This window comes from Notolepis coatsorum, assembly GCF_963971535.1.
Source record: "Notolepis coatsorum genome assembly, chromosome: 11".
Taxonomy (NCBI): domain Eukaryota; kingdom Metazoa; phylum Chordata; class Actinopteri; order Aulopiformes; family Paralepididae; genus Notolepis; species Notolepis coatsorum.
Window position 1 is genome coordinate 131513194 of NC_140175.1, and position 26093 is coordinate 131539286.

Here is a 26093-nt window from a genome sequence, read left to right on the forward strand (position 1 = left end):
GACCGAGGAGAATAAACAGTATGGCCTTCACTATCTTATCATACCTTCTCTTATCTATTCAGCCAGCCGCTTGGGAATGTTCTCCAAGAGGCACTTTGGATCTCAAACTTGTGTTAAATGCTGATGAAACTAAATGTATGCTATTCACAAAGTTAAGAAACTCAATTGTGGCAACCTTCAGATTAGCACTTTATTCGGCACAGCCATTGAAAGAGGCTTGCGTTATAAATATTTAGGCATCTGGAATCATGGAATGATGATGAATTCACTTTTAAAGTGCATGTTGATAATCTGGTTAAACAGCTGTGAACAAAACGTCGCTTTCTTATATATATATATAGGAGTTTATCAAACCTGCTCTCAGGACTGGATTACACTACATGTTCCTCAATGTAGGAGTTTATCAAACCTGTTCTCAGGATAAATAATATAATACTAATAATAATTTAGGACCTGCTCAGAGGTCATTAATCGGCACGCATGCGATGCATGTATGCGACTCGTCTCTGTGATTAACCCATCCCGTCGTCCTTCCCCCACAAGGGCAGCCGGGAGCAGACAGGCGCAACGTGAGCCGCGCCAGGGGACCAATCCAAGTGCTCCTGTCCGTCTTCGTCAAGGACGCCACAGCGTTAGCGATCTTGTTGTCCTGCATGTTTTTCCATTGGGTTTATATTCTGGAGGGGAAACCCTTGCGAGCACAGAGAGAACATGCAAACTCCACACAGAAAGACCCGGGAGATACCCCACCTGGGTACCTGGCAACACGGCAACCTGGGCCCCAAGCGGGAATCGAACCCTGGACCTTCTTGCTGTGAGGCGACAGTGTTTAACCACTACACCACCACCGACAGGCCTAGCTTAGCACAAATGCATGGAAATGGATACGGACCAGCTAGCCTAGCTGTGGGCCAAAAACACCTCTCCTGGAGTTTTAAACTAGGCTAGTGGTCCATATCCGCTTCCATGCATTTTGTGCTAAGCTAAGCTAGCTTGCAGCTGGATAGCTTTCTACTGAACGCACGGAGCGGAAATTGGTATCGATCTTCTTCCTGACTCTGGAGAAGACGGTAAGCTAATTTCCCGCAATGTCCCTTTAACTGAAATGTACTCCACAGTGCACACGCAGTCAATTTGAATACGGATCAAGTCAGCTCGTACAGACAGGCGCGCCGGTCCCAAATGACTTGTGTTGTGGAACCGGATCAATCAATTATGCACGTGGGCAGATCTGCACGATCAATATAAATGTATTGACAAGACGGATGGATCAAAAACATTTAAAGGGATCAATACGCTTGGCTAAGAGGAGTGTACTGTCTGGCCATTGGCAGCACACTCTGGGGAGGAGGGGGTTAAAGTATTTTGTACTCTGTGATCAGGGGTGGGGGTCATGGGGGGCAGTGGCACTCCAAGCATAGAGAGTTTATGAGGGCGGGGTTTGTGACAATTCAAACTAGGGGCGGGGTTACAAGGGCCTTCCACAATTAGCTTGTGGACCGGAGCTAATAGGAACATATTTAGATAAAGTTAAGTCCATAAATAATTGGACATTGACACAATGTTCATTGCTTTGGCTCTCATTCATCCATTATGCAATACCCGCGGCGAAATTAAATGTTATAGTTCAACAACACGCTGTGTTGAGAGAGCGAGAGAGAGAGAGCGAGAGAGAGAGAGAGAGCGAGAGAGAGCGAGAGAGAGCGAGAGAGAGAGAGAGCGAGAGAGAGAGAGAGAGAGAGAGAGAGAGAGAGAGAGAGAGAGAGAGAGAGAGAGAGAGAGAGAGAGAGAGAGAGAGAGAGAGAGAGAGCGAGAGACCGCATTAACTCACTTTGTTTAGTTGAAACGTGGTCCAGGAGGGCTTGATAAAGTGTATATGTCCACTGTCTGTCCCACAGTCCCAGACTGTTGTCGATGTATATCCACTGTCCAGACTGCATCCAGTGCAACCAAATAGCTTCTTGTTAGCCAGGTTAGGCACCACAACACAACAGCATCGAACAGCCTGCAAACTACCTGGCGTTCTATCGCCCTGCTCTAAGACAAACTCTAACCTTAACCAACTTCGAAGAGTAACTACTTAACCAGTGTAGAAACTGACGTCGGCCAATCAGAGAGCGTCTCCAAGAAATGCGGCTAGAGCGTCTCCGAGAAATGCGGCTACGGAAAGTATAGACGCTGCTTGCTTAGATGATAGAGATCGCTTGAAAACACGCCCGGCTTCCATCATATTACATCATATTTCAACGCACAGTGCGTTACGTGCGTTGACCTATTTGATTGGCTGCGAGGATACAGCGATGAAACCAGTGCACGCCCTGCTGTGCGCTATATGTGTCGCCCCGGCCTGAGAGGTAGTTACTAGTGACTTCCTGTCAATCCTGTGAATGAAAAACTATTGTTTAGCGCCCACTATCGGCCAGCCGCCACTGTTCTAACGAGAATATCACTTTTTGATTTAGGCGAGACCGAAATCATCCGGAGACACAGGTTGCCAGCTCAAGCAATTCTTGATCTACTCGATGAAATCAAGGATGCTATTGAGCCAGCCACCCAGAGATCCCATGCAATCTTATTTATAATTTAAATATTGTTATTTAACGTTGTCGGCTTTCCCAATGTTGTCGGTGCTATTGATTGAGTGATTTTGTAACGAGATTTTGATTTTGCATCATGCTGCAATTTGTATTTGTGTTATTCCTTGCTCTTGCTGCTTGTTATATTATGTCTTCATTATATAAAGCACTTTGAACTGAAATCCTTGTATGAAAGGTGCCATATAAATAAAGTTTATTATTATTATTGACTGCACTTACGTTCCAATTGTACCACCAAGTGAAAACAAACATGTTTTTAGAAATAGGAAGAAGTCTAATTTATTTGGCATTTGTTTACATGACAAACAAATGCAATGATGAAAGATAGTGACACAAACAAAGTGTTATGGTTTGTAACCGACCCCAATCGCACAACACAAGACAGGTATGAGAGTAAGCCAAAACAGGGCAAATATTTATTATAGAACAAAAAGCGGCACAGTCCCTTTAAGGGAAAACACAAAAACACTAGAGTCAAGGAAATATGGAAAATGCGGCACTGTGCCTTTAAGAGGCGAACAGGCTAAGGGACTAAGGCTAAGGGCCAGGGCTAAGGGTCAGGACCAGGACCAGGGGCACTGGAGAGGGGGACAGGGACAGAGGCCCCGAGAGGCGGGCTGGAGACAGGGACAGAGAACAGGGTTAAGGCCTTGGACAGGGCGAGGGCCAGAGCTGCTTACAGGGATGAGGACAGGGTTCCGACGGCGGAGGCCTGGCACGGGAACAGGGGCCCGACGGCGGAGGCCTGACACGGGGACAGGGGCCCGACGGCGGAGGCCTGGCACGGGGACAGGGGCCCGACAGCGGGGGCCTGGCACGGAGACAGGGGCCCGACGGCGGAGGCCTGGCACGGGGACAGGGGCCCGACAGCGGGGGCCGGGCACGGAGACAGGGGCCCCGACAGCGGGGGCCGGGCACGGAGATCCTCCTCCTCCTCCTCGGATGCTTCAGACGGGCAGCGCAGAACAAAGGGGGTCCCAGGGGACCGGGATGGGAACACGCCGTCCTCCCGTGGAATACTAGGGAGCGACGACGAGCCTCACCCCAGGAACGAGGATCACGAAGAGACGCCTTCCTCCCGTGGAATCGGGAGCGATGGCGAGCCGCCTTGACGTCTGGAGTGGGAACACTGGAAAACCTCCCGTAGAGAATTAGAGAGCGAAGACGGCGTCCCACTCCAGGTAAACGGCGACAGGTGGTGATGGCTGGGCCGTCGTCTCACGCCGGAGACGCGGCAGGTGATGGTGACGTACAGAATGGTAACGTACAGAACTCCATGAACACAGATACAGATACAGAACGACCGACCAGGACTGGAAGGGAGGTCCAGGTATATAAAGCCCTCAGGGGCGCTAATCACAAACTATGACAGCTGCGTGATGGTAATTGAACAAGAAAGTCCAAGGGTGGGGGCTGGTGAAGAGTAGAGGAGAGTAAATCATCGCAAGGGTGGGGGCTGGTGAAGGAGAGTAGAAGGCAGGGAAAAGTTCTCACAAGGGTGGGGGCTGGTGAGGTGAGGAGACAGGGAAAAAAGGTCCAGGGAACAGGCGAATCCTCACACAAAGGATGCAATGTGTCGTGAAAATACAAATTAAGCAAGCTCTATACATGATTACGAAATAAACTAAATACAATACGAAATAAACTAAATACAAATAGTGACAAATACTGTTATGTCTACGCCTCATTTTGGGTTTATTTCTTCCCCTTCCTGATATCTGCCAACAGCGCTCCCAGGTGCAAACTGCTCCGCGAGCCAACTGCGCTGGAGCAGATCAGGAGCAAATTGCACACCTGGGCATGGGGGCGTGTTTGCGCTAGTAGCTCATCCGTGCAATATCTTTAGTGAATGGCTCGCAAAGACGGAGCACATTGTGCGCGCCAATCACACGCAGTTAAGGGTGCTATTAACGCCACGCAATCCATTCTTTGTGAAATTGCCCGCAAGTATTTTTATGACACACGCAAGATCACCAACTTCTCTTTCATCTACTTTCAAACGATTCTCATACATTTTGAGATTTAGAGCGGTGTGGTTAGCCCCTCCCCTATAGTAGATTTAGAGAGGTCCAGTATAATCACCGGTGTGGTTAGCCCCTCCCCTATAGTAGATTTAGAGAGGTCCAGTATAATCACCGGTGTGGTTAGCCCCTCCCCTATAGTAGATTTAGAGAGGTCCAATATAATCACCGGTGTGGTTAGCCCCTCCCCTATAGTAGATTTAGAGAGGTCCAGTATAATCACTGGTGTGGTTAGCCCCTCCCCTAGAGTAGATTTAGAGAGGTCCAGTATAATCACTGGTGTGGTTAGCCCCTCCCCTATAGTAGATTTAGAGAGGTCCAGTATAATCCACGGTGTGGTTAGCCCCTCCCCTAGAGTAGATTTAGAGAGGTCCAGTATAATCACCGGTGTGGTTAGCCCCTCCCATATAGTAGGTTTAGAGAGGTCCAGTATAATCACCGGTGTGGTTAGCCCCTCCCCTATAGTAGGTTTAGAGAGGTCCAGTATAATCACCGGTGTGGTTAGCCCCTCCCATATAGTAGGAGACACACAGTAAGCGACTCTGCCTGGGGAAAGGGTAAACATGTCTGATATTATCAGTGGTGGAAAGTAACTAAGTATTTGTACTTAAGTACAATTTCGAGCTGCTTGTACTTTATGTGAGTATTTTAATTTTAGGCAACTTTATACTTTTACACAAGGGAAATATTGTATTATTATTGTATTATTATATTGTATATATTTTTTATTCCACTACATTTATCTGAACCCATCAGTTACTAGTTACTTTGACGAAAAGGATATTGCATAGAAAACATAATATATACAAAATAAAAATGTATGAAGGTTATATACTTTCACATTTGAAGCCTGCCCACTTCAAGATGTAATCGGAGCAGCATAACTGGACCACATACCACTTTAACACAACCTTTAATCAGAGCAGCATAACTGGACCACATACCACTTTAACATAACCTTTAATCAGAGCAGCATAACTGGACCACATACCACTTTAACATAACCTTTAATCAGAGCAGCATAACTGGACCACATACCACTTTAACATAACCTTTAATCAGAGCAGCATAATTGGATCACATACCACTTTAACATAACATTTAATCAGAGCAGCATAACTGGACCACATACCACTTTAACATAACCTTTAATCAGAGCAGCATAACTGGACCACATACCACTTTAACATAACATTTAATCAGAGCAGCATAACTGGACCACATACCACTTTAACATAACCTTTAATCAGAGCAGCATAACTGGACCACATACCACTTTAACATAACCTTTAATCAGAGCAGCATAACTGGACCACATACCACTTTAACATAACCTTTAATCAGAGCAGCATAACTGGACCACATACCACTTTAACACAACCTTTAATCTGAGCAGCATAACTGGACCACATACCACTTTAACATAACCTTTAATCAGAGCAGCATAACTGGACCACATACCACTTTAACACAACCTTTAATCAGAGCAGCATAACTGGACCACATACCACTTTAACACAACCTTTAATCTGAGCAGCATAACTGGACCACATACCACTTTAACATAACCTTTAATCAGAGCAGCATAACTGGACCACACACCACTTTAACATCACCTTTAATCTGAGCAGCATAACTGGACCACATACCACTTTAACACAACCTTTAATCTGAGCAGCATAACTGGACCACATACCACTTTAACACAACCTTTAATCAGAACAGCATAACTACACACACACACACACACACACACACACACACACACACACACACACACACACACACACACACACACACACACACACACACACACACACACACACACACACACACACACACACACACACACACACACACACACACACACACACACACACACACACACACACACACATACGTATGAAATGGGGTAAATTCTAATTCAAATTGACTTTGAATATTAATGATACAAATGTACATATTATTATCACATCAAAGCAGGCGTCAAATGCTTACAATTAACAAGTCCCAGCGGACGAGTTAGACTTCCCAGAAGGAAGCCTGCTCTGGAAATGTGCTGGTGGCTCCATGCAGGTCACAGCACCGGTGTGTTTTCATATGTAAGGCTGTTCTTGGTAAACTGCCATGGTACTTACTGTACATCAGTTCCAAGCGTGAATTGATTCAAAACTCCCCCAATCTCAGATTCAGCACCTGGATGCGCTTTCACTGCCACACGACAGCCGGTTAACCCTTTCAACCGACGGCGATGCTCCAGCATTAGCATCATTAGCTCCGCGGATGGTGCTAATGATGGAGCATCGCCGTCGGTTGTGTGATAGTAAAGGGTTAACCCTCTGTCGTGTGGCAGTGAAAGGATTATAATAAGAATCTGAAATCCTCGCCACCTGCTGCTCCTGCTTTGATCTGTAGCACTTTTCTACTTTACCTCTGACCTCTGTATTTTATTAAGCTGAATTTTATTTTTCATTTAAAACTTTGGTTGTATGATAGTCTACTGTATGTATATTGTCATAATTCGTGCTCGCCTTCTTGGCCAGATCACCCTTGAAGAAGAGACCTCGGTCTCGATGGGTTTTTATTACTGGTTAAACAAAGGTTGGATGATGTACGGTTATCACTCACCAACTGTGAGAAAAAGGGACAAGGCCAGCGCCTCAGTTTCACCCATTTATTTTGGCGATCAAACAAAACGTGGCCAAAATAAATAGGTGAAGCGCTGAGGCATACTGTGCTTGTCCCTTGTCTCTCCTTGTTTTGCTACCGTACATATTTGGATGTACTTTTAAAAAAAGAAAAATCTTTTTCCCCCCTTCTTTTTCCATTTTTCTCCCCATCCCAATGTTAGTCATTATGCCAATTCCCAATCCCCCCTTCCTGGTCGTTGCGCACTCTACCCCCTACCGTCGGTCTTCCTCCGACACATGTGTACCCAGCCCACCGCTTCTTTTCACCTGGCAGCGCGGACTCTCACTGGGGGAGAGTAACGTGTGGAAGGTCAAACTACCTCTCCTAGATCCTTCCCTTGCTGTGCAGGCGCCCCGACCGACCTGTAGGAGTCGCTGTTTACAACGACCAGGACCCACCCTCACCGGGTTTCCCCCCCGCTGACACTGGCAATTGTGTCGGTATGGACGGCCGACCGTGCTTTTTTTTTAATGAACAGGTTTGTTGTGTGTTTCATCTGCTACTATGGGTGGCACCAATAGGACCAATCATTGGGCATCGGGTTGTGCTTTGTAATGCCCATTTAGTGGCTTGTATTACAGACACAATCATGAAAAAGGGACAAGACCCAGTGATGAAATTTTCAACTCGCCTCATATAATGGTTTATTTGATTGATTTATTCTTGACATTTTACCAGAAGTTTGGTAGTGAAATGCCTATGAAAGAAATAATTAAATGAACTGCATTTATATAGAGCTTTTATACAAAGCCTCACATTCACCCATTCACTCACACACTCACACAACGACAAGCATGCAAGGTGCCAACCTGCTCCTCCTTGGGATCAGTTAAAGTGCCTTGCTCAAGGACACTTTGACACGCTGCTGGGAGGAGCCGGAATCGAACCGCCAATCTTCTGATTACGAAAGATGACCGCTCTACCTCCTGGGACTCCTTTCAGCGCTGTTTGATGAACTGTTACTCAGCTGAAAGAGTTGTACCCTTCCTGTCGTAAATAACTTGTAAGTCGCTTTGGATAAAAGTGTCAGCTAATTGACTAAACATAAATGTATTGAGTGCATATACTTTTCAGTAGGCTGACATTTCTGTAATATATATATATATATATATATATATATATATATATATATATATATATATATATATATATATATATATATATATATATATATATATATATATATATATATTTGTATTGATATAAAAATTTTCTCAGATACTGAATTTTGGGTTTTCATTAGCTGTAAGCCATACTCCTCAACATTTTAAGAAATAAAGGCTTGCAATATTTCACTCTGTGTGTAATCAATCTATATAATTTATGATTTTCACTTATTTAATTGAATTACTGAAATAAATGAACTTTTCTTCGATATTCTAATATACTGAGATGCACCTGTACGGCAGGGGCGTATCTAGACCCAGCACTCCAGTAGGGCACAGAAGGGCACCAAAAACTATGAAAAAAAATTTGGCCGATTTTGACGGGTTTGTGGGCGAAAATGGGTGGATTTTGTAACTATTTTTTTTTTTAACTTTATTTCGGTTTTAGGGTTAGGTTAGGGTTATGTTATTTAATTATTTTGGGGAGCTAGCCCCCCAAACCCCTAAAATACATAGAAATCTATGCATTTTGGAACAGTTACTATATATAGTCAAGAAAGCATTTAGTCATACTTAAAGTTTAAAGTGCTTTACTTGCATTGAACATTGCATTGAACATTGAACATTGAGGAGACATCATTAGAAAGCACAATGTATGTTTCCATAGTTACGCAGATTACACACAATTGTACATCTCCGCTGAACCAAATGATCACACAGCTATAAACTCCATTTCCGCCTGTCTCTTAGCAATAAACAAATGGATGACGAACAACTTCCTAAAATTAAATGAGGGCAAAACTGAAATCCTCCTAGTCGGTCCTATAACAAAAAGAGAAATGTTACAGAGCAATATGGGGCAACTTACTCCTTGGATCAAACCCAAAGTTACAAGTAAATAACCTACACTGGCTTCCGGTAACATTTAGAATTGATTTCAAGGTCCTCCTCCTTATATACAAAGTATAAACATTGCGATCATCTACTATTGAAGGTTCCAAGCCACAGTCTAAAGAAAATCAGGGATGCAGCCTTTGCTAACTATGCACCAAAGTTATGGAACACACTACCTATGGACATTAGGGAAGCTAGATCTCTTAATATTTTCAGAAATAAGCTAAAAACGTACCTCTTCACCATAGCCTTCTAATACACCCCGCTGTTGATTGTACTGTAGCACTATTTTACTCTGGCCATTCTATTTTTTTTATCTATTCTACTATTCTATTATTGCACTGTATTATTGGTGTGCAAACCAGTCAACTTACAAAAAAGAGCCTGTTGGGAGGATTTCAACAAGATAAATGCGACAACATTGCAAAATATTTCACTATAATATTTCAAAGTGAAGTAAAAAATATTATAATAATTATTTGATCATGTTAAAAAAGGGGAAATAAAAAACATTAAAAAAAAAAAAAAAAAAAAAAAAAAATTAATCAGTGGGGCACAGATGATCATCAGTAGGGCACGTGCCCTACTGATAGTGGTCTAAATACGCCGATGCTGTACGGTATATGTGAAGGTAGCATAAGGGACCTATTGATCGATCAGGGCTAACGAGATACACTGAGCTACCTAGACATCCGTTGCACATGGGCAGTATTCGAAGCCCTTATTCCCTACGCATCTCACGTTTGTTTTAGTTTTTTTTGTGTGTTACGAAGATATTTCCCCGCTGTGTTGTGTTGTGTGTACCGCACATCAGTAAATCACAATCACGTTTTATAAAATAAGGACACTCTTTTAAATGAAACACAGATTCAGACTGAAAACCTCTCTTTACGTCTGATGTCCTGCCCTGTGTTGAGACGTCATCGGGCCGCTTGTGAATGATGGATGAGGATCATTACTTTTTTTTGCTCTTGTACAATGTGTTTTATTTTGTCATCCATTATACTATGTACTGTAGCATTCAGGGACGTGCACAGGACTTTAGAGGGGCAGGTGCTCAAAGGCTGAAAAGGGCACTACACTTGTGTGTATATATTAACCGAGCGCGCGTAGCGCGCAAGTGCGATTTTAAAGGGCCCTTTTCGGGCGGGGGGCCCCCTTTTTATGCTTTTTGGGGGGTTTTGGTGATCAAATATTGAATATTGAACTATAATAATCAGTGCAGGAGCTCACTTATCCTTGAAAGACACTTTTATCACTGACTTAAAAGGCCCATACATGTATATTCTGTATTGTTTAATATAAATGCATTTTTTATTCCAATCCCGATTTGTATTTGAGATTCCCAAATCCCATCGGACTTGACTTCTTCGTGTCCCTCAATGAGTGTAATACCAGCATTCAACTGTATGCGCCACAGCGGTTTCTACCATCATCATCATCACCATCCACGCTATGCATAAAATATATAGGTCCGCAGAGAGGCACGCTGAGGAGGCCGTGCAAACTGCAATGGAATATGGGGAATCTCTCTCTCTTTACCTAATAATTTACCTAAGTCAATGAGTTAAAAACAACACAAAGCACATTATTCTCGCCCTGAGGCCATGATGGTACCATCTACAAACAAACATGAAGCACATAAAGAACCCCCCCCCCCACCCAACCCCTCCTCCTCCTTCTTAAGAAAGTATTAAAAAAGAAAGATATAACTCACAGTTGACGATAACGTTTATGGTCTGGACGTCCGTGTCGATCTCGTTGACGGCTGTGCATTCGTACGGCCCGGCTTTCTGTCGGGTGATGGAGGCGATCTCCAGGTACTCCTCGTCCAGAGAGACAGACAGGTCAGCTGGGAGGAGAGAGACAGACAGACAGGTCAGCTGGGAGGAGAGAGACAGACAGACAGGTCAGCTGGGAGGAGAGAGACAGACAGGTCAGCTGGGAGGAGAGAGACAGACAGACAGGTCAGCTGGGAGGAGAGAGACAGACAGACAGGTCAGCTGGGAGTAGAGAGACAGACAGGTCAGCTGGGAGGAGAGAGACAGACAGACAGGTCAGCTGGGAGGAGAGAGACAGACAGACAGGTCAGCTGGGAGGAGAGAGACAGACAGGTCAGCTGGGAGGAGAGAGACAGACAGGTCAGCTGGGAGGAGAGAGACAGACAGACCGGTCAGCTGGGAGGAGATAGACAGACAGACAGGTCAGCTGGGAGGAGAGAGACAGACAGGTCAGCTGGGAGGAGAGACAGACAGACAGGTCAGCTGGGAGGAGAGAGACAGACAGGTCAGCTGGGAGGAGAGAGACAGACAGGTCAGCTGGGAGGAGAGATACAGACAGACAGGTCAGCTGGGAGGAGAGAGACAGACAGACAGCTCAGCTGGGAGGAGAGAGACAGACAGACAGGTCAGCTGGGAGGAGAGAGACAGACAGGTCAGCTGGGAGGAGAGAGACAGACAGGTCAGCTGGGAGGAGAGAGACAGACAGGTCAGCTGGGAGGAGAGAGACAGACAGGTCAGCTGGGAGGAGAGAGACAGACAGGTCAGCTGGGAGGAGAGAGAGAGACAGGTCAGCTGGGAGGAGAGAGACAGACAGGTAAGCTGGGAGGAGAGAGACAGACAGGTCAGCTGGGAGGAGAGAGACAGACAGACAGGTCAGCTGGGAGGAGAGAGACAGACAGACAGGTCAGCTGGGAGGAGAGAGACAGACAGGTCAGCTGGGAGGAGAGAGAGACAGGTCAGCTGGGAGGAGAGACAGACAGGTCAGCTGGGAGGAGAGAGACAGACAGGTCAGCTGGGAGGAGAGAGACAGACAGGTCAGCTGGGAGGAGAGAGACAGACAGGTCAGCTGGGAGGAGAGCGACAGACAGACAGGTCAGCTGGGAGGAGAGAGACAGACAGGTCAGCTGGGAGGAGAGACAGACAGACAGGTCAGCTGGGAGGAGAGAGACAGACAGGTCAGCTGGGAGGAGAGAGACAGACAGACAGGTCAGCTGGGAGGAGAGAGACAGACAGGTCAGCTGGGAGGAGAGAGACAGACAGGTCAGCTGGGAGGAGAGAGACAGACAGGTCAGCTGGGAGGAGAGAGACATACAGACAGGTCAGCTGGGAGGAGAGAGACAGACAGGTCAGCTGGGAGGAGAGAGACAGACAGACAGGTCAGCTGGGAGGAGAGACAGACAGGTCAGCTGGGAGGAGACAGACAGACAGGTCAGCTGGGAGGAGAGAGACATACAGGTCAGCTGGGAGGAGAGAGAGAGACAGGTCAGCTGGGAGGAGAGAGACAGACAGACAGGTCAGCTGGGAGGAGAGAGACAGACAGGTCAGCTGGGAGGAGAGAGAGACAGGTCAGCTGGGAGGAGAGAGACAGACAGGTCAGCTGGGAGGAGAGAGAGACAGGTCAGCTGGGAGGAGAGATACAGACAGACAGGTCAGCTGGGAGGAGAGAGACAGACAGACAGGTCAGCTGGGAGGAGAGAGACAGACAGACAGGTCAGCTGGGAGGAGAGAGACAGACAGGTCAGCTGGGAGGATAGAGACAGACAGGTCAGCTGGGAGGAGAGACAGACAGACAGGTCAGCTGGGAGGAGACAGACAGACAGGTCAGCTGGGAGGAGAGAGACAGACAGGTCAGCTGGGAGGAGAGAGAGAGACAGGTCAGCTGGGAGGAGAGAGACAGACAGACAGGTCAGCTGGGAGGAGAGAGACAGACAGGTCAGCTGGGAGGATATAGACAGACAGGTCAGCTGGGAGGAGAGAGAGACAGGTCAGCTGGGAGGAGAGATACAGACAGACAGGTCAGCTGGGAGGAGAGAGACAGACAGGTCAGCTGGGAGGAGAGAGACAGACAGGTCAGCTGGGAGGAGAGAGACAGACAGGTCAGCTGGGAGGAGAGAGACAGACAGGTCAGCTGGGAGGAGAGAGACAGACAGGTCAGCTGGGAGGAGAGAGACAGACAGACAGGTAGTCGCTCAGCAGAGACTCGACGCGAGGAAAACGAGACGGTCGTAGATGTGAAGCGCAGTACCCCTGAGGTGCCGCCAGGGGGCAGCAGAGCGGCTAACCGCCAGTGAGCTACTGATGAGTCGGTGACGTCGGCGGTCATAGAGATGCTGCTTTGCATAAATAAAAGTCTTCGATTTAACCTCGCAAGACCCGGATCTATTTCTACTTGCAAAACAACGTTCAGATGGTGTTGCAGGAGTGCTTTGGAGAGGAGAATATACTTTGGAGAGGAGAGTATTTAAAAATATTACAACTGTGGTTGTAATATCAGGTAGCAGAATTTCCTATAGGCCATTTTTACTCACTGTCATAATAACATGGCAAATGTCTATTTACTTCACTAAAACAACTTAAGGGTTCATTTATATGGTTATGGTTTATTATTTGGCCACAGAACGGTATACATTATGAATAATATTTGATATCTGACGATCGATCTTGGGATTTTAAGAATCAATATTGGGATCGTTCAAATAAATTAAATTCAATGCGGATTTTCTTGATATTTGTACTATTTGGAGGTTGTCAGATTTGGTTGACTTTTAATTAATGTCACTTATCCCGTCTTCCTTCGGGAGAGGACTCTACGTTGGACGCTGCAGGAAGAGTCACTTGAATGAAATCTCCGCTTGAGATACAATATATACGCAGGGGTGTAAAGTACTTGAGTAATTGTACTTCGTTACAATACTTAAGTACTGTTTTGGGGGATTTGTACTTTACTCGAGTATTATTAGGTTTGTGTACTTTTACTCAATTACATTTCAGAGAAAAAAAACATACTTTTTATTCCTTACATTTCAAATGCAGACGTACAAAGTACAAATCTCGCAGGTATAACCATTTTAATTTATATATTTGTTTCTCTGGCCGAACTAACGTTAACGTTATTAATCCTGCGGCCGCGCTTTATTTAAAAACAGCCAATCAAATCCCCATCAATGGAAAATGAACCCGCCCACACCCATGCTGATTGGTCCTTGTGCAAGACTAGAAAGTGGGGATCTTTGATTTAACACCTGCTATTAGAAGAATAGACATTCAGAAAAAAAGTTTTTACTTTTACTTTTTAGTACTTTTGACTTTTACTCAAGTGTGTTTTTAGCCAGATACTCTGACTTTTACTCGAGTACGATTTTGAGACGGTACCCATACTTTCACTCAAGTATAATTTCTGAGTACTTTTCACACCGAGTATACGACACACAGGCTCCCGGTATTCTCTTTAGAACACAGGTTTATTGGCATAAACAGCAAAATGGTTACAAGTAGGTTGCTCTGGGGTCCCCTCTGTGTGAGCTGAACACCGAGGAAGAAGCGTGCTGGATGTCCTCTCTCTCCCTGGCACAACATGACCATTCGTTATATCACCCTCTCCTTTCTTTCTTATCACCTATCGAGTCTAACCAACTAAAATGTTGACACTCAGCGTAATATCAGGTCAGAAGTGAGAACAGACTGTTCTTTCATATTATTCACACTCTCTCGGCTTAAGGTCAGAGTGAATAGAATATAATTGTCTTAATGGGTTTTATCTTCTGAGAAAACTCTACCCAACTCGTTCAAAAGGTGAAGAGGGCAGGACGGAAAGTAGACGGTGATGCTACAGAAAGAGACACAGGAACTCTCACACGCTGCGGTGGGAACGTCGTGACTAGGAACATTTGGTACAACAACAACAACAACAACAACAACAACAACAACAACAACAACAACAACAACAACAACAACAACAACAACAACAACAACAAAACAGCACAGCGGTCCTGCTGAACCCTTTGGGCTGATTAGTCTTTTTCCTGAGCCATGGCCGGATTCCGCCACTAGGGGGCCCTGGGTGCCAGGAAGTGCTATGGGCTCCCCTGTCCCTCAGGGCACCGATATCTACAGGGGGCCCAGGGGGGCCTGCTGCCCCAGGAAGGGACTTCAGAAACCACCTCTGGAATGCGCATATCTAAGGCTATTTCATAACAAACATGTGACCAAACCGGCGCCCTTGTACTTTAAACAGTATACTGCGGCTCACTACGGATAAAATCATAGTGATGATGAGATTAATCTACACGTGAACCCGGGGCCCTCTGTGACTCCGGGCCCCCGCGGCGCGTGAATATATTTTCCCTAACGGAGTTGCACTTCCGCGTTCGGTTTGCACGATCTGATTGGCCACTGACGTTTCTGGGTGTGTGACATCTGCGCCAATCGTGTGACGCCTGTTTCTATCACTGGTTAAGCTTAGGCGACTCTTTCGAAGTTGGTTATGCTTAGAGTTTATCTTTAGAGCAGGGCGATAGAACACCAGCCCTGATACCAAACTCTAACCTTAACCAACTTCGAAAGAGTCGCCTAAGCTTAACCAGTGATAAACTAGGCGTTAGGTAGTTTGCTGCTGTTCGAGGCGGAAATAGGCAAAGACACAGCTCGTCATGCGATTGGGCGAACATGTCACATGACCAGAAACGTCAGTGGCCAATTGGATCGCGCAAACCGAACGTGGAAGTGCAACTCCGTTAGGGAAAATATTCACGCCGTGGCTGGCACGCCTGGTGGATGACGCAGTCCTGCACACGGCCAGCAGGGGGAGCAGCCGGACCCTGAAGCAGAGGCTGCTACTGTACGTGCACCATGTGGGTCTGTACTGTACGTGCACCATGTGGGTCTGTACTGTACGTGCACCATGTGGGTCTGCATGCAGAGAGAGATGATGATGATGAGACTGATCAGTACGCGTGTTGCTTAATGACAGCGGAAGAGTGCAAGGGCGCTTCCGCATTCTTCGCCGCGCATGCGCATGAGGTCCTCGCTTAGTTCAGACGCCCCATTCAACACGGTGAATCCCAAACTCGAAACTCCGTTAAGCTCCAGAGAGAGAGGCTGAAAACCGCCAGTTCTTGCCCGACGGATGGGAGCCGAATCGGGATCCCAGTTTTCTGATGAATAGCCCCAAAACATGGAGGTCGCGATTCGCGAACGGCGACGGCTTCGCTGACCAGAGCTCTCTCAGATTCAAAATTGCAGCCTGGAACATACATGTTTCGGAACCAATGTGTAACTAGACAGTTACAATATAACATTTATATTAATTAACCCAGTTAATGCCTTAAGAGAAAGAGTCTGGTGGTCAATTACTACGGAAATGTTGTGTCTTACTAATAATAACTAATTCCGCTGTCAATATAAGTCTCTGTGATACTTTCTGAATATGATTTGGGAATGGGCAGGGTTATATTAGAAGAAAGACAGTGTAAACAATATAATTAACTCTGAATATAATAATGACGAAAAATAAACAGGATACACAACACAACAAGGTGCACTACCCTACCCTGTTTACTTTTCGTCATTATTATATTCAGAGTTAATTATATTGTTTACACTGTCTTTCTTCTAATATCACTGTACATCACTTCTGAATGATTATGAAATGCGCGAGGCAGATTCACTTCTGAATGATTATGAAATGCGCGAGGCAGATTCACTTCTGAATGATTATGAAATGCGCGAGGCAGATTCACTTCTGAATGATTATGAAATGCGCGAGGCAGTCACTGTACATCACTTCTGAATGATTATGAAATGCGCGAGGCAGATAAACTTCTGAATGATTATGAAATGCGCGAGGCAGATTCACTTCTGAATGATTATGAAATGCGCGAGGCAGATTCACTTCTGAATGATTATGAAATGCGCGAGGCAGTCACTGTACATCACTTCTGAATGATTATGAAATGCGCGAGGCAGATTCACTCGTCACTGTACATCACTTCTGAAGTATAAACAAACTAGCTGACTGAACTAGAAAGCGTAACGTTATTATGTTATTTCGCGTTTTTAACAACCAACTACCAGATTCAGTCGTCACTGTACATCACTTCTGAAGTATAAACAAACTATACTGCTGTGCCTGTGACGATTTTGAATATCTTAACATGTATTTAGAGCACCTGGGGGAGCCTCATGGTGGTCAATTACTACGGAAATGTTGTGTCTTACTAATAATAACTAATTCCGCGGTCAATATAAGTCTCTGTGATACTTTCTGAATATGATTTGGGAATGGGCAGGGTTATATTAGAAGAAAGACAGTGTAAACAATATGATTAACTCTGAATATAATAATGACGAAAAGTAAACAGGGTAGGGTAGTGCACCTTGTTGTGTTGTGTATCCTGTTTATTTTTCGTCATTATTATATTCAGAGTTAATTATATTGTTTACACTGTCTTTCTTCTAATATAACCCTGCCCATTCCCAAATCATATTCAGAAAGTATCACAGAGACTTATATTGACCGCGGAATTAGTTATTATTAGTAAGACACAACATTTCCGTAGTAATTGACCACCAGACTCTTTCTCTTAAGGCATTAACTGGGTTAATTAATATAAATGTTATATTGTAACTGTCTAGTTACACATTGGTTCCGAAACATGTATGTTCCAGGCTGCAATTTTGAATCTGAGAGAGCTCTGGTCAGCGAAGCCGTCGCCGTTCGCGAATCGCGACCTCCATGTTTTGGGGCTATTCATCAGAAAACTGGGATCCCGATTCGGCTCCCATCCGTCGGGCAAGAACTGGCGGTTTTCAGCCTCTCTCTCTGGAGCTTAACGGAGTTTAGAGTTTGGGATTCACCGTGTTGAATGGGGCTTCTGAACTAAGCGAGGACCTCATGCGCATGCGCTGCGAAGAATGCGGAAGCGCCCCTTGCACTCTTCCGCTGTCATTAAGCAACACGCGACCAGTACAAACACCTCATGCTGCACTTTGGTGATGATGTCACCTTCTCACATGATGCCTGACGATCACCTTCTCACATGATGACCATCACCTTCTCACATGATGCTGACCATCACCTTCTCACATGATGCTGACCATCACCTTCTCACATGCTGACCATCACCTTCTCACATGATGCCTGAGGATCACCTTCTCACATGATGACCATCACCTTCTCACATGATGCTGACCATCACCTTCTCACATGATGACCATCACCTTCTCACATGATGCTGACCATCACCTTCTCACATGATGACCATCACCTTCTCACATGATGATGACCATCACCTTCTCACATGATGCTGACCATCACCTTCTCACATGATGCTGACCATCACCTTCTCACATGATGACCATCACCTTCTCACATGATGCTGACCATCACCTTCTCACATGATGCTGACCATCACCTTCTCACATGATGACCATCACCTTCTCACATGATGCTGACCATCACCTTCTCACATGATGCTGACCATCACCTTCTCACATGATGCTGACCATCACCTTCTCACATGATGCTGACCATCACCTTCTCACATGATGACCATCACCTTCTCACATGATGATGACCATCACCTTCTCACATGATGCTGACCATCACCTTCTCACATGATGCTGACCATCACCTTCTCACATGATGACCATCACCTTCTCACATGATGCTGACCATCACCTTCTCACATGATGCCTGACCATCACCTTCTCACATGATGACCATCACCTTCTCACATGATGCTGACCATCACCTTCTCACATGATGCTGACCATCACCTTCTCACATGATGACCATCACCTTCTCACATGATGCTGACCATCACCTTCTCACATGATGCTGACCATCACCTTCTCACATGATGCTGACCATCACCTTCTCACATGATGCTGACCATCACCTTCTCACATGATGCTGACCATCACCTTCTCACATGATGACCATCACCTTCTCACATGATGCTGACCATCACCTTCTCACATGATGCTGACCATCACCTTCTCACATGATGACCATCACCTTCTCACATGATGCCTGACGATCACCTTCTCACATTATGACCATCACCTTCTCACATGATGCTGACCATCACCTTCTCACATGATGCTGACCATCACCTTCTCACATGATGCTGACCATCACCTTCTCACATGATGCTGACCATCACCTTCTCACATGATGACCATCACCTTCTCACATGATGACCATCACCTTCTCACATGATGCTGACCATCACCTTCTCACATGATGACCATCACCTTCTCACATGATGCTGATCATCACCTTCTCACATGATGCTGACCATCACCTTCTCACATGATGACCATCACCTTCTCACATGATGACCATCACCTTCTCACATGATGCTGACCATCACCTTCTCACATGATGCTGACCATCACCTTCTCACATGATGACCATCACCTTCTCACATGATGCTGACCATCACCTTCTCACATGATGACCATCACCTTCTCACATGATGACCATCACCTTCTCACATGATGCTGACCATCACCTTCTCACATGATGCTGACCATCACCTTCTCACATGATGACCATCACCTTCTCACATGATGCTGACCATCACCTTCTCACATGATGACCATCACCTTCTCACATGATGCTGACCATCACCTTCTCACATGATGCCTGACCATCACCTTCTCACATGATGCTGACCATCACCTTCTCACATGATGCTGACCATCACCTTCTCACATGATGACCATCACCTTCTCACATGATGCTGACCATCACCTTCTCACATGATGACCATCACCTTCTCACATGATGCTGACCATCACCTTCTCACATGATGCTGACCATCACCTTCTCACATGATGACCATCACCTTCTCACATGATGACCATCACCTTCTCACATGATGCCTGACGATCACCTTCTCACATGATGCTGACCATCACCTTCTCACATGATGCTGACCATCACCTTCTCACATGATGCTGACCATCACCTTCTCACATGATGCCTGACGATCAACTTCTCACGTGGTAGTCTCCACCCTCCCCAGATTGGCAGAGGAGACATGTGGTAGTCTCCACCCTCCCCAGATTGGCAGAGGAGACATGTGGTAGTCTCCACCCTCCCCAGATTGGCAGAGGAGACACGTGGTAGTCTCCACCCTCCCCAGATTGGCAGAGGAGACATGTGGTAGTCTCCACCCTCCCCAGATTGGCAGAGGAGACATGTGGTAGTCTCCACCCTCCCCAGATTGGCAGAGGAGACATGTGGTAGTCTCCACCCTCCCCAGATTGGCAGAGGAGACATGTGGTAGTCTCCACCCTCCCCAGACCGACAGTGGGTTAGTGCAATGACCAGGAAGGAATTGGCATAACACATTTAAAAAGAGAGATAGACACAATTAAAATAGACAAAACAAGCTAACAAAAATAAAATGTAGTGCTGTCAGGCGATTAAAACAATTAATCTAATTAATTACAGGATTTGTAATTAATTAATCTAATTAATCACATTTTAATCGCATAACCATTTTATGACTGATATTCTATATTCTATAATCATATTTCAAATTGCATGTGTCCGGATGGCAGAATTCAGTACTGTATCTACAAACCTTCTGTTTAATCATCTTTCATCTATTAATTTGCTTAAATTTTTCAGGTCTGGTCAATTTGAGCATGGTGTTATTCACAGTCAAAGATAAAAAAAAATTATTGATATTCTCATTTGGTTCATTACAATTTACTCAAAATAAAATGTTCATTCAATCAATCACCGCGCAGATTTATTGATTGAATGAAAATGTTATTAACAGATTGCAGAATGGGTACAATACAGTACGGCTCAATACACACAATTGTTAAGGGGATGCAGACCAGAGAAAGACTTTCGTCTTGTTTACATCAGGGTCCCCCATTTTCAATTCATAATGAATTGTAAGTAAGGGTGCAACTTGCACCGTGCAATCCATTCTCTGTGGATCTAGCCCACAGTATTTCTGACACAATACATTCCCTGAGATCCATAGATGTCCCTAGAATCAGATACCAAGAACATGCAAATGGACCATATTAAAAAAAAAGTCTTTAAATGTGTATTCTACATTCTTATGGAATGAATGAGATAAAAAAAAAAAATGTTTATTTTTATTTTTTGTAATTAATTTTGAGTTAATTTTCATAACGCGATAATTTGCTGTGTAATTAATTAAGGTCAGATACAGGTCTGTTACTGAGAACAACATGTCTTACAACACAGACCTGAGGTCAGATACAGGTCTGTTACTGAGAACAACATGTCTTACAACACAGACCTGAGGTCAGATACAGGTCTGTTACTGAGAACAACATGTCTTACAACACAGACCTGAGGTCAGATACAGGTCGGTTACTGAGAACAACATGTCTTACAACACAGACCTGAGGTCAGATACAGGTCGGTTACTGAGAACAACATGTCTTACAACACAGACCTGTACAAGAGGCAACAATAAGGCAGACAAGCAAAGCCTCAGTTTACTGCAGATGAATGAATGGGTTGAGTTCCATCTCTCCAAACACCCTCGCTCCCAGTCGACGGCTCGGTGGCTCCGTGGCTCATCAACTCCAAGGACGATGTAAACAAACATACCGGAGTTAAGAACCCCATCCCTCACTAGTGCTGAACTGAGAACAACAGCCTTTGAGGCTGTGCCTGACACTTTTCTGTGTTCCTGTCTAGATGTGTGTCGCTGCGGTCTCTCTCTCTCTCTCTCTCTCTCTCTCTCTCTCTCTCTCTCTCTCTCTCTCTCTCTCTCTCTCTCTCTCTCTCTCTCTCTCTCTATCTCTATCTCTCTCTCTCTCTCTCTCTCTCTCTCTCTCTCTCTCTCTCTCTCTCTCTCTCTCTCTCTCTCGTGTGTTTTTAGCTAAAGTGGATAGAAAAGACAGTTTATGCAAAAGTCTTCTTAGGCACCCAAGAGTTTTTATATAAATTGTCTTACAGTAGATTCTTTTATTTTTCATAATAATATAAGCTGCATATAAGGAATACAACCAAATCCTCTGTCATACCATAAAATTGTATCATTATTTTGCATCGTGTTGAATCGCATCGTATCGCCCCGAATCGCATTATGTTGAATCAAATCGTATCGTATCTCAACAGGGGGTGAATCGTATCACATTGCATCGCCCGGTGCTTCAAATGTATCGTTAATGTATCGTATCGTTGGCACCGTATCGAGATGCGCATCGCATGGGCCTCAGTGAGGAGATGCACATCCCTAGTGTGCACCCCCCCCCCTATAACTATAACACTGTAGCACCTTCCCATAATGCCAAGGCGTTCCGTCCCCCGGCCAGATACAGTTGGCAGTTAATCCACAGGCGCCGCGCGGCGTACATACAGTCTGCTACGGTGTCTCCAGATGTGTGGGGTTATGAACGCAGCTGTGATGTCACGTGACTACGGCGGTATGGCACGGTAGTTCGCTCTCGTAAGTGACAGACCAATTAAGTTATTATTTCACCTCTAAAGAAAGAAAAATCCGCGCAACTTCAGGAAAAGGTTTCAATACACTAGATGTGTGAATGACACGTCCTGGCAACCGTGCAGAGACAAGACTGTTGTCTAAAAAACGTGAAATCGATTGGCGTTCTGCCAAACAAATTATGTCAGACAAAGACACCCCTGCTTGGGCGTCGCACCTAATTGCGGAGGTATCTATCATCAAAGATTCATTCCAGCTAAGGTTTGATGAGCTCAGTGAATCGATCAACGGAGTAAAGAAGGACACACGGGCTATTCTGCAAAGAATATCCAACGCGGAGAACCGTATTGGAGCGGTAGAAGACCAGATGGCCGTAGACGGCAAAACTTTGAAAGACCTGACGGGAGACGTGGACTACTTGAAAACCAAATTAACCTACATGGAAGCGCAGAGCAAGAGAAATAACATCGTATTGGTCGGCCTGAAAGAGGGAGAGGAAGCCGGTGACCCGAATAATATGATTAATGGCATTCTGAGATACATCCTGGATTTAAAGGACACTGACCAGGTACCAGAGGTAGAAAGGCACCATCGGACTCTCCGACCCAGACCAGACCCATCGGCACCTCCTCGCCCGTACATTATACGGCTGCTGAGATGGAACGACAGGCAGGACATCTTGAGAGCCGCGGGGAAGAAAAAGAAGCTGACATGGGGAGGAAGGCCGCTTCACGCATTCCAGGATCTACCCGTGGAAATTAAAAAGCAGCGCGCCGGTTATACCGACATCAAGAAGAAATTGTGGGACGCGGATGTCCGTAATGGTATACTGTACCCTGCGAGGCTGATAGTCACCATCGACCGCGAAACATGCATCTATAATAACCCCACGGATGCAGCGAAAGGATTGAAGATCAAGCTTCCTAATATTTTTGGTTAATGGACAGAGCATAGAGGTATGACACGCCCACCACTCACTGACAGTTGACAGTTGACAGTAGACATGACAACTGAGTTATTTAGTGTGGGTGATGACTTGAGCAAGATCCCGTGCAAGGTATGCAATGAACATTAAGGGCAGCCTCTTTCATTATACTGTTTATTATTATAATACATTTTTTTTTGGTTTGTGTGTATGTATGTGTATGTATATATATATATATATGTATATATATATATGTGTATGTGTATATGTAGGTATATATATATTATTTTGTTTTCTGAGGTTATGTATTGCACTGCCCCTATAGTAATAATTTCGGATGCATTTAATTAAGGACATGGTCTGATCACTGCGTGCGGATAACTGTGTGTATCAGTTTGTTCACGGACAGGGGATGGACACAGGTTCTATCTCCCTTATATTATGTGTGTGCCCTTTTATTGGCACTTCTTGTATGGTTTGTTATGTGTTTTGTGTGTATTTCCTCTTGTTGGTGCAGACCATTGATAACTTCAACATATATTCAGTATTTTCCTTTTTATCCAACCTTTTCAACAAGCTAAAGCGCAATATAATTTTTGATGGCCACAATTAACATGATTAGTTGGAATGTAAACGGGGTTTCAAATAAAACAAAGAGATATAAAGTCATTAGTCATTTGAAATCCCTGGACTGTGATGTTGCGATGTTGCAGGAGACACATTTGAAGGATGAGGACTCTATTAAGTTGAGACAGAGATGGGTAGGCCAGGCCTACTCAGCACCAGGTACCGGGGCATCTAGGGGCGTCAGTATTTTAATAGCAAAACGACTGACGTTTAGACTATCTCAAAAAATGATTGACAAGGATGGCAGGTTTATCATTCTATCAGGTTTTTTACAAAATACTAAATGCACGTTAGTAAATGTCTATGCACCCAATATTGGTCAGGCCGAATTTCTATCCAAATTGAGTGTGGCATTATCTCATTTTGCGGCAGACCATATTTATTTAGGAGGTGATCTCAACCTAGTTAGTGACCCGGCAGTGGATAGATCGGGCCACCCACTCATATCAGATGGTGCATTGTCAGCAGCGCTCAATGAGTTGCAGGTATCTCTGGCTTTGACAGACATATGGCGGGTAGTAAACTCTCTTGCCCGAGAATATACTTTCTATTCACACGCTCATAATTCGTACTCAAGGATTGATTACTTTCTTTTTTCACAATGTACAGTTGAGAATGTGATAGAGTGCAACATCCATAATATTATAATCTCAGATCATGCCCCCATGTCAGTGCGCTTAGCTCTCTCTGTAAACAATCACAAAAGTAAACAATGGAGATTTAACAACTCTTTGCTAAAAGATCAAGAGTTTGTATCTTTGATAAATGAGAGAATAACTGAATTTATAAATATTAATCTAAAATCTGTCCCTTCAATACAAATGGTGTGGGAAGCATTCAAAGCAACTTGCAGAGGGTGGATTATTAGCTATTCTACAGCCAGAAAGAAGAAAATGATAATGAAGAAAAACAACTTAATATTAGAACTTAAGGCTGTAGAAACACAACACATGCTTAACCCTGGAAATATACAACTGAAAAATACTATGTTGATTCTTAAGACAGAGTTGCAATCAATTATACATGAGGAGACAGCGTTTGCTCTTTTCAGACTCAGTAGGAAATATTTTGAATCAGGAGATAAAGCCGGTAAGATGCTAGCACTAAGATTAAAACAATTAGAAAATCGCCAATCAATACCATTTATATGTGATAGTACAGGTGCAGTTATTTATGAACAAACAGAAATTAATAAAGCTTTCAGTGATTTTTATAGTAAACTCTATCAGTCAGAAGGATCTAAAAAACAGGAAGACATGGATATATTTTTTAAGGACATATCCTTACCCACATTACAAGAGGTAGAAAGGGAGCATTTAGAGGGTCCTATCAGAGAATCAGAAATCATATCTGCCATGAACCTCCTTTCAACAGGGAAAGCACCAGGGAATGATGGATACACCTTAGAGTTTTACAAACAGTTTCAACACAGGCTAACCCCACTGCTTACACTAGTATTCAATGACATAATAGTTCATCAATCCATGCCTCAGAGTATGTGCCAGGCTACTATCTCTTTGTTACCTAAACCTGATAAAGATCACTCACAAATGGGTAATTATCGTCCCTTAAGTTTATTGAACAGCGATTATAAGCTATTTGCTAAGATCCTGGCCATGCGCATAGAGACAGTCATGCCTTCACTGATCCACCTTGATCAAGTAGGGTTTATTAAAGGCCGCCACGTTTCTAATAATATGAGGAGACTATTTCATGTCATGTCAAAAGCGGGCAACCTACAACAACCAGCGGTAGCTTTATCCTTGGATGCTGAGAAAGCTTTCGACAGAATAGAATGGCACTATCTGTTTTATGTTCTTACCAGATTCGGTTTTGGACCCACGGTCATACATTGGGTGATGGCGCTCTACAACAAACCACTAGCTTCAATTAAAACAAATGGCATTATATCTCAACCGTTTCAGCTATTCAGGTCCACCCGACAGGGTTGTCCGGTTTCTCCATCACTCTTCATCCTCGCCCTCGAACCGCTGGCATGTG

At 44.6% G+C, this 26093-nt stretch overlaps 1 protein-coding gene across 1 annotated transcript in view; it reads right to left on the reverse strand.

The window, feature by feature from the left end:
• ntm (neurotrimin) overlaps positions 1-26093 on the reverse strand; it is a gene marked incomplete at its 5' end in the record, with an annotated part of 633919 nt that overhangs the window by 76773 nt on the left and 531053 nt on the right. Inside the window, one exon of the mRNA XM_084325079.1 lies at positions 11027-11161. Coding sequence (XP_084181205.1) covers positions 11027-11161 — 135 coding nt within the window. The remainder of the gene's footprint in view (positions 1-11026; positions 11162-26093) is intronic.